The sequence below is a fragment of the Pempheris klunzingeri genome, chromosome 19, assembly GCF_042242105.1.
Source record: "Pempheris klunzingeri isolate RE-2024b chromosome 19, fPemKlu1.hap1, whole genome shotgun sequence".
Taxonomy (NCBI): Eukaryota; Metazoa; Chordata; class Actinopteri; order Acropomatiformes; family Pempheridae; genus Pempheris; species Pempheris klunzingeri.
The window spans coordinates 325001-335000 of NC_092030.1; the positions used below are offsets into that span (position 1 = coordinate 325001).

The window sequence follows — 10000 nt, forward strand, 5'->3', positions numbered from 1 at the left end:
CTGTGATGACTCAGGAGAGACTCTGTGTGCTCGAGCTGAAATAACTTACCTTCAGACATCCTGCACGTTACAGTCGCTCATGAAAACACAGCCTGTCGGGGGGGCGTCGGTGTGACTGAACGTCCTTCTTACTGTTGAATCTGAAGAGCAAAATAATGTGCTGCGTGTTGATAAAGTCACTGATACAGATAGTAGATTTACTCAAACACTTTAATATTTCCAGTTTATGCAGTTGTTTTGGCCCTGGGGCCAACAAGACAAAGAGCCCACACACACGACTCAAGAACACTTTCAGAATAAAATTAGGGGGGAAAAGAGGAAAGCACTCACACTGAAGAAAAACTAAGGCTACACTAAACATACAGCGACAGTAAACAAAATCTAATCTAAATGCACAAAGACGTCTTCTTCTTCTTCGACCGGGCCTGAAGCAGAAACAAACACTGGTACAGGGTTAGGGTTAGACTATATATACACCAGGTAATGGGGAACAGGTGGAGACAATCAGGGAGGGGCTGGACAATCAGGGAGGGGCTGGACAATCAGGGAGGGGCTGGACAATCACAGAGGGCGGGAAACATGAGGGCAGGAAGTAAACACATCTGAAACGAGAGGGAGACAGGGGTACTTCAAAATAAAACCCGGAAGTGACAGGACAACACGAGAGACGGGATCAGAGGATCATGACACTGTTACTGTCACGTGACTTAATGAAAAGCCGACTGTGTGACTTTGTGAGTTTGGATGCAGCAGAAACACCAACACAGACTGATGAGTGTCGCTTTGGTGTTTAATAGACGATCAGTCGTTTGTTTTATTGACCTGTGATACGTTTGTGTTCCACAGGGAAGAGATTCAAAACTACTACCCCAACAAGTTCATCCAGAGAGACGACACCGACCGCTTCTACGTCCTCAACACCCTCTTCAACCTGTCAGGTATCAAACACACCTGGAGGGTCACTGTGACGACTACACCCTCACTGTAATCGTGTCATTCTGGGGGGGTTTCTGCCCCAGACTCTAAACACAATGTTAAAAAGGGGACGTTTCAGAGTAAATGTACTCACCAGCTGACCTGCTCCCTGCAGAGACGTACCTCTACACCTGCCTCGTGGACTTCTTCACCAGATGCACCAGATACACAAAGTGAGAGACTTTTTGTATTGATTTGTTGTAAGTGAAGCCCAGAATTGCTCCTTAAACCCCGTAAACTCTCTGCTCCAGCCTCCTGAAAGGTTACCAGCACGGCGACTTGTTCATGTCCTACAGAAACATGTTCCAGGACGTTCGAGACGCCATGGACTTCATCCACGACTCGGTGAACTAACAGCTCCGTCGTCTCACTGTTGGCAGGAGAATCACAGTCAGTGTGTGTTTAGTACCTGATCCGCTGTGTCTGTGCTCAACAGGGGATCCTCAAAGGGCGAACCATCAAGAATTTGGATAAATATGTCTTCAAAGATGTGAGGACACTGACCTTTTAGCAATCTGACAAAGACAGGTTGAATTACTCTAAACGCTGATGTCCTCTTCACAGCCAAACCTCGTGGTTCTCTTGACCCGGCTCAAGGAGGTGGCCAAAGTCTTCCTGGCCACCAACAGCGACTACAGCTACACGGAGGTGAGACTCTCCACCTGTCGGTAACACCACCGAAACACTGACTCTTGTCCTAACGGCTGTTCTCTGCGTCTCCGTCCAGGCCATCATGAAGTACCTGCTTGAGAGCAACGTGAAGGTGAGCAGACGGTCCGCTGTGAACGTTCACGCACTGTTGGGTCGGACGATGATGTGACTTTAGCGTTTGTCTTCGTCCCAGAACGGAGGCGTGAAAACGTCCTGGCACAACTTCTTCGACCTGGTTGTCGTGGACACGAAGAAGCCGCTGTTCTTCGCAGAGGGGACGGTGCTGAGGCAGGTGGACACGGTAGGAACGAGCCCGGAGACTTTACATGTTGGTGCCGGAGCGCGGCAGCTTTCAGTCACACCGTGTGTTTTGGACGCAGGACACGGGAAAGCTCCGGATCGGGACGTACACGGGAGACCTCCAGCACGGGACAGTTTACTCTGGAGGTGAGACCGTTTCATTATATTCATCTAATGGATGAAGAAGGTTTGTACTCTCAGCACTGACACTGTATTTAACACTGTCTCCAGGTCTCCAGGTCTCACATTAAGACCGTTAATAAAATAGGATCAGACCTCAAAACAAATTCTCTTCACAAGGACAAATAAAGAAAAGCGTGGAAGCAGAAAGTAATCAGAAGATTCAGAGAAGTTCTTCAGCTGTGTGGTTTGAATTTCACTGTTCAGCATTTAAAAAAGGTTTTCTGCCAACCAGTCCTGAACCACAGACAGGCAGGCAGACAGGCAGGCAGGCAGACAGACAGGCAGACAGACAGGCAGGCAGACAGACAGGCAGGCAGACAGACAGACAGGCAGACAGACAGGCAGACAGACAGACAGGCAGGCAGGCAGACAGACAGGCAGGCAGACAGGCAGACAGACAGGCAGACAGACAGACAGACAGGCAGGCAGACAGACAGGCAGGCAGACAGACAGGCAGGCAGACAGACAGGCAGACAGACAGACAGGCAGGCAGACAGACAGACAGGCAGGCAGACAGACAGACAGGCAGACAGACAGGCAGACAGACAGACAGGCAGGCAGGCAGACAGACAGGCAGGCAGACAGGCAGGCAGGCAGACAGACAGGCAGACAGACAGGCAGGCAGACAGACAGGCAGACAGACAGACAGGCAGGCAGGCAGACAGGCAGACAGACAGGCAGGCAGGCAGGCAGGCAGGCAGACAGACAGGCAGACAGACAGGCAGGCAGACAGACAGACAGGCAGGCAGGCAGGCAGGCAGGCAGACAGACAGGCAGACAGACAGGCAGACAGGCAGGCAGGCAGGCAGACAGGCAGGCAGGCAGGCAGGCAGGCAGGCAGACAGACAGGCAGACAGACAGGCAGGCAGACAGGCAGGCAGGCAGGCAGGCAGGCAGACAGACAGGCAGACAGACAGACAGGCAGGCAGGCAGGCAGGCAGGCAGGCAGACAGACAGGCAGACAGACAGGCAGGCAGACAGGCAGGCAGGCAGACAGACAGACAGACAGACAGGCAGACAGGGATGCTAACTTTGTTTATCTATGTAGAATTTCTATAACAGAACATAGAAATCCAAACAGGAATAGCACCCCTGACCACCGTCTGTCTCCAGGGTCTTCGGACATCGTCTGCGACCTGCTCAATGTCAAAGGGAAGGACATCCTCTACGTCGGCGACCACATCTTTGGCGACATCCTGAAATCGAAGAAGCGGCAGGGATGGAAGACGTTCCTGGTCGTACCGGAGCTCGCCAAGGAGCTGCAAGTGTGGGAGGAGAAGAAAAGTAAGCAGCAGCGGACCAGTGGGCTCAGTTTGGTGGTTTTATCCTCCTGGTGACTTTGTTGGTTTTGCAGATCTGTTCGAGGAGCTGAAACGTCTCGACGTCTTCTTAGCCGAGCTTTACAAGTGAGTGTGTGTCCCTCTGTAGCTGTGACATCACGAGTGTATGATCAGCTGATAAATGATTAGAGGCTTTGGTTCATCATCTACACATCATTAGTGACGTTAGCGTTCAGGGTGACCTTTTAATTCATCCTCAGTGCATGTACAACTATTAAACTAATGAAAGTAATTATTATTATTAAACTAATGAAACTAATTATTATTATTAAACTAATGAAACTAATTATTATTATTAAACTAATGAAACTATATTAAAGTCGATGCTGTCTCCTGTGTTTGAAGACACATGGACAGCAGCAGCCAGGAGTGTCCGGAGATCAGAGCCATTCAGGCGAGGATGAAGGTGAGCTCCTCACGGTGGGTCCTCAGGCTGTCCAGACCCTTCGGTATTCTGGTTTCTTCTAGAGGAGCTTTGGTATGAAAGGCTGCTCTGGTTTTCTGTTCTCGACCGAAACCAAAATACAAAGTGAGAATGCAGCAGAAACAGAAGACGTGCGGACTGAGGTGTGTCTCAGGTGAGGTGTGTCTCAGGTGAGGTGTGTCTCAGGTGTCTTCCCGTCTGTGTGAGCAGGTGCTGACCTACAGGATGGACATGTCTTACGGACAGATGGGCAGCCTCCTGCGCAGCGGGGCCAGACAGACGCTGTTTGCCAGCCAGCTGATGCGTTATGCAGATCTGTACTCCTCCACCTGCCTCAACCTGCTGCACTACCCCTTCAATTACCTCTTCATGGCCCCCCCAGTCCTGGTCAGCCACATTAAAGACATGTCGTGTCCTCGTTTGTTATGCCGGCGGCTCTCCACCTCACTCTCCCTCCTGAACTCTTTCAGATGCCCCATGAGGTCGTGTCGACGCACTCGGCGGACTTTACTTCCCCGGAGCTCACCGTCACCAACAACATCGTCAGGATGAACATCACCTGAGGTTGTGTGCGCGTCTCAGGAGGTGTGAAGATGAACGTGGTCCCTGAACGCCTCTCTGTGTGTGCTGCAGTGCTGAAGACTGTGAGGAAGCTGAAGATCACTGATGATCACTGATGATCACTGATGACTGTTTGTACCTGAGCTGGTACGAAGGTTTGCTGCAGCCTCCTTTAGGAAAAACTAAGCTACTGCTCCACCTAGTGGCCGTGAGGTGCTGTGCCTGATGCCTGATGCCTGTAGTGTTTGTAGAATAAGAGCATGCGGTGACGGACCGGGGGGGGCAGAGGGTTACTGTACATAGGAGTGGATCTGCCGCTCCAGGTGGTGCTGCACCTTTTCACTGAACTAAAGGGGAGAAACACCAGAGCCAGGGGGGCCTTAAAGCCTGCCTGTTGTTTTACATGTGTCGCCCACTGGGGGGCACTGAGCCCCCTCTGCTGCAGACCTGGAGATCAGTGTGTGTGTGTGTGTGTGTGTGTGTGTGTGTGTGTGTGTGTCACATGCCACATGTCTTTGTATAGCTGGGAGAACAATCTCTGGTTTTAACCCTCTGCTGTGGGGGGGGGGGGGGGGGGGGGGGGGGGGGGGCATCCCTGCACTGTGAGGACATTCTGCCTGGTTGTAAAAGTCAGTTTGAGGTGTCAGACTTGGCTTAAAGTTAAGGTCGGGTCTAGGCTGAGTTTAGGGTTAGGCTGTGATGGTTAAAGGTTGGGGGGCAGCAGGCCAACGAGTGTCCCCACAACTATAGAAAGACAAGAATTTGTGTGTGAAGAAGCTAAATTATCTCCTTTATTTTTATTCACTGCAAACATGACTTCATCTGGTGAGTCACAGCAACACTGTCTGTCTGTCTGTGTGTCTGTCTGTGTGTCTATCTGTCTGCCTGTGTGTCTGTCTGAAGGTCTGTCCATCCTCGCTGCTTACCGATTTAGATTTACAGGTAAATTAGACCCCCTGCATGTGGGGGCACCTCCCCCTGCAAACACACACACAGTGTGTCACAGTTTCTGTACACTGTCTGAGTGTACCTGGAGTTCCCTCCTCACCTGGATTTATATTTTTGTTGTTCGCTTCCTTTTTTTAAATGTTCTTCCTGTTTTATTTCCTCACCTGCACAGATCACCCCCCCCTGCTGTTTTATCCCTGTTGGCCTCTTAAAATAACCTCTGTTCTCTGACGTGTGATGTTTACTGACACATAGAAATAAAAGCAGTTTGGTGCAGAGTTCTTTACCTGAACGTTCCTGTGATCATTCATCAGTTCCTGGATCAGTGATCAGCTCCTGGATCAGTGATCAGCTCCTGGATCAGTGATCAGTTCTGGTCACGTTGAATTCAGCTCTGAGAAGCTGAGCTGTTTTAGAGGCTGGATGATGTCTGACGGTCGGTGAAGCTTCTCATCGCTGACAGTTTGGTATATAAAACACATTCTACATGTACAAAACATTTGGAACACATTTAGTATTTGGTGTCTTTAGAAGCCGGACTGTTTAATAACCGGTTCAGAGGTTCAATAACTCAGTCTGTGACTGAATGGGAACACGATGGTACCTGCAGGGTGTTTGTGGCGGACCGGTGGAGCCAGCAGGCCGTGGTCAGGGTCAGGGGACGATCTGAGGTTCTAGTGGAACAAACGCTGTTTTGCAGTCTGTAGTTTTCTGATTCTGCAGCTCAGCTAAAAGTGGTCAGATCGGCTGAAACGACAGCAGCAGAGCCAATCGGCTGATTTCTTTTAAATTCACTTCTGCTTTAATTTGTTTTTCCAATAAAATGACAAAGAACAAAAGAAAACATGACTTTTCTTAATGAGTTCATCTTTATTGAGAGAGAAGCCGACAGAACAGCAGCAGCTGTTTCTCACATCACAAAACTAATGAAAGAAAAACTCTTTAGAAATATAAAACTGTTTATTTCCTGTTTTACATTTCCCTCCCCAGCACACTCTCTGACAGAGATGTCGTTCCGGCCGTGGACCCTTCACGGGACCAGAACCCACAAAGGTTTGTTTAAAGTGGTTTTTCTGGATCTAATGAAACGCAGATGTCTTCACGTCGTCAGCTCGACTTCTCGGAGCTTCATCTGCACATGAACCCGCTTGGTGCAGGATCCTGGATCCTCTCTGCTCTCTGCTGAGCCTCAGTCACAAGCTGCAGAAGCTCCACCGGCCCCCATTCCACACATTCCACGATTTCCCAGCAAGCATTGCAAGCAAGCCTAAACAAGTCACGTTCTTTACTCGGGGAGAATTTCACACAGCCGAGCGACCGAGGTCTCCTCCTGCCCCCCCCCTCACACACACACACACAGTCCCTGTCCCCTTTCTGCTTTTAATAATTACTACTCATGTCCTGCTGCTGAAGCTTCAAACAGCGACTGGACTGTGGTTAAACACCCCCCCACCCCCCCCCCGAGCGGTCGGCCGACAGTCATCAAAACAAACCAGCCTCTTCAGTCTCTTCCTTCTCTGAACATGAGGCGCACAGGAGCTCTGACACCTAATCTCAGCACACAGAGAAAAAAAGACAAGAGAAGGCAAAACGTGAGGGGGAGCGAGGGCCTTGCCCCTGCATTCCTCCCTAACGTCCCCTCCCCCATCGACCTGCTACCACCGAGGATGCTCAAAAACACACGTCAACCTTTCCCCTCTTTTCTGTTTGGTATGACGACAAGACAGGTAAAGAAAAAGATCTCAGACCAAACCCCATTCAAAAAACTGTGGATTTAACAGAGAATTCACTAATCAGAGAATTTAGCAGCTCTGGTAAAGTTACTGTTTTAAAATGCATCAGACAGATTCTGGTTTTATTTAAATTTAGATTCACTTATTGATTTGTTCCTTTAATGATCCACTCCTCCCTGAGCCGTGCTGTGGATTAGAACCACCTCCACACGGGATGGACCTGTCACCATTAGCTGTATCCCTGTGGATGCGCTCTGGTCCTTTCCTCTAAATGTGGGTCAGGAGGGTGTCTTCTGTAAACACAGTCCAGGTAAACACTGTGTGTGCAGCAGGTCGGTGGACAGAGGCCTTCAGAGGCTTCAGAGGGGGCACGAGGCCTTCAGAGGCTTCAGAGGGAGCACGAGGCCTTCAGAGGCTTCAGAGGGAGCACGAGGCCTTCAGAGGCTTCAGAGGGAGCACGAGGCCTTCAGAGGCTTCAGAGGCTTCAGAGGGAGCACGAGGCCTTCAGAGGCTTCAGAGGCTTCAGAGGGAGCACGAGGCCCAGATGCTATGACAATACTATTGCACTGCTAGAATGGATGGTACAGTAGTGCAACACTGTCAGAGCAGCTGAGCTCAGCATGTGTCAGCACGTGGACACGGGGACAGCCATTCTTCACTGCCAAACGCCAACCACATTTAAATAAGCAACAATGCTGTTTGTCTGGATCCACCGGGGGTGGGTGGGGTGGGGGGGTCAGAGGAGAAGGCAGGTGTTTAAACGCTCAGATTGAGCTGAAATCTTTGGCGTTTTAGCGATGAAGGCTGAAAAATGAAGCCGCAGCAGCAGCAGAGGAGAAGCTTCGCCTGTGGGGGGGTCAGGGTCTCTGCTCCATCAGCCGATGCCCTTTTAATATTGCACTGCTCGTCTCAGTGTCCAGTAGTGCAACAGGAAAAGGGCAGCGGACGACAACATGGACTCCATCACCTGTGCTGCCCCACCTGTCTCTGGATCAGGCCTCAGCCCCTCCTGCACGGCCCTTCGAGGTGGAAGTCCTTCGGCCCCGGTGGGGGGGGGGGGCAGGTCAGGACGATGCAGTCCTCAGAGGTGGATGGAGCTCCTCCACCCACAGCACGGCCCACACTGCTCTCCCTCTGAATGACATGCACTCTAATCTGGACTGGGAGGGGGGGGGGCACACACTCCTAAAACTGAGAGCCCCCCCCCCACCTAAACTACCAGAGATAACTTCAGCTCTGGAAGAGAAGCAAGAGACAGAAAGTGTCTGAAAACTTCACAGAAAGTAGCCCCCCCCCCCAGCTCAGATTAAAGCGGACCAGGAGCTGCTAGTTTCAGTGCCTGTTACACAACCTACACAATGTGTAGCATGAGGGGGGGGGGGCGCTGGGAGGCTCCAGAGCAGCCCAGAGACCGACTCCTGCTGAACCCCCCCCCCCAGGTGTTCCTGCTGTTACCTGCTCAGCCTCCTCACTGCTCCACGCGCCCCGCAGGACATCAGCTGCCCCCCCCCCGCGCACAGCCGCGGCCACGAAACCGACCGACGACTTGTTAGATTGCACAACACACACACACACACACACACACACACACACACACACGGTGGAAGCCCCCCCCCTCCTTAAATCGCGTCCTGATCAAGTTTAGAAACGAGCGCGCGGACTGAACTCTGCAGCTGAAAACTTTTCCTGAGCTCTGGACTATTTACACACACACACACACACACACACACACACACACACACACACACACACACACACACACACACACACACACACACACACACCTCACCTCCTCTCCCTGCCCCCCCCCTCCTCCAAAAGCATGAATAGTATCTGCTCTGGGAGGGACGATCCGTTATAGAAGCAGAAAAGTTGTCCAGAAAACAAAGCGCCGAGCCCCCCCCGCGGCCCGCGGCCCCGAGGACGGACGCCGCCGCCCCGGAGCGGCTGTCCACGGCCCCGCAGCGGGTCTGGGGGGCTTCGGGGGGCAGAAAAAAGCGCGAGTGTTCCACGCAGCAGCCCACGGCCTCCGGATCCGGACTCCATCTTTGACTACTTGACATTCAGAGGCTGCCGGAGCGCATTCCTCGTTTGCATGCGCCCCGCTGATTGGCCCCTCCCTGCGCTAGTCTCCGCGCTCACAGGAGCCATTGGTTTGGGTCCGGCCCCCTCCACGCGGACACCGGACACCGGATTGGCTGCGCGCGGGGCAGCGTCACCGCGCGCAACGAATACCTGATGAGGTGGGTCCATTCACAAAACCCTGGCCGTGAGGAGTCCGGACACCTGATCACTGCTTTTAGTCACTCCGCGGCGCTGACGGGGCTCTAATTAGCCTCTAATTGGCCTCTGGGGGGGGGGGGGTCATCAGCTCAGATGTGGTTAAACCGGATTATCTCCTCCGTGGTGCAGCGGGGATCCGGCCCACACCAGCAGTCCCCTCAAGTCATCACTTTAGTAATGAGGCCCCGGGAACCCGGGCTCCGGGCTCCGGGTTCTGGACTCCAGGCTCCAGGCTCCGGGTTCCGGGCTCCGGGTTCTGGACTCCAGGCTCCGGGCTCCGGGTTCTGGACTCTGGACTGACTGTCCTCCAGAAAGCCCCTCCATGGTCAGAGGACCGGACACTGATGGGGGGTCCCAGCCGGACCGAGGACGCACAGGGTGATCCGGTTTGTGAGGATCAATGGTCGGATCGGGTCTCACGGTGCGGGGGGGGGAGGGGCGGACCCAGAGGGCGCAGCTTTGATTGACGCACAGAGGAGTAGCGGGCTGTGAAATCAGGCATTCCTGCCCAGAGGAGCTGAAGTAATGGCATTATCCCCCCCCCCCCCCACCCCCCCACACTCAGGAGGATCTGACTGCGCAGCCAGTCGGCACTAAAGGGT

At 52.6% G+C, this 10000-nt stretch overlaps 1 protein-coding gene across 2 annotated transcripts in view; it reads left to right on the forward strand.

Annotated features, from left to right (window-relative positions):
- Positions 1-4969, forward strand: part of nt5c2l1 (5'-nucleotidase, cytosolic II, like 1) — a 7893-nt gene extending 2924 nt beyond the window's left edge. The window contains exons 5-17 of one of the 2 annotated variants that reach the window (XM_070850595.1): positions 847-938; positions 1091-1148; positions 1227-1320; positions 1412-1465; positions 1540-1623; positions 1703-1738; positions 1820-1927; positions 2007-2073; positions 3223-3393; positions 3464-3515; positions 3795-3855; positions 4084-4260; positions 4344-4969. In XM_070850595.1, the coding sequence (XP_070706696.1) occupies positions 847-938; positions 1091-1148; positions 1227-1320; positions 1412-1465; positions 1540-1623; positions 1703-1738; positions 1820-1927; positions 2007-2073; positions 3223-3393; positions 3464-3515; positions 3795-3855; positions 4084-4260; positions 4344-4436 (1147 nt within the window). In that variant the 3' untranslated portion in view covers positions 4437-4969. Of the gene's footprint in view, positions 1-846; positions 939-1090; positions 1149-1226; positions 1321-1411; positions 1466-1539; positions 1624-1702; positions 1739-1819; positions 1928-2006; positions 2074-3222; positions 3394-3463; positions 3516-3794; positions 3870-4083; positions 4261-4343 lie in introns of those variants that run through there. The other variant, XM_070850596.1, reaches the window with a different exon arrangement.
- The last annotated feature ends 5031 nt before the right edge of the window (positions 4970-10000 follow it).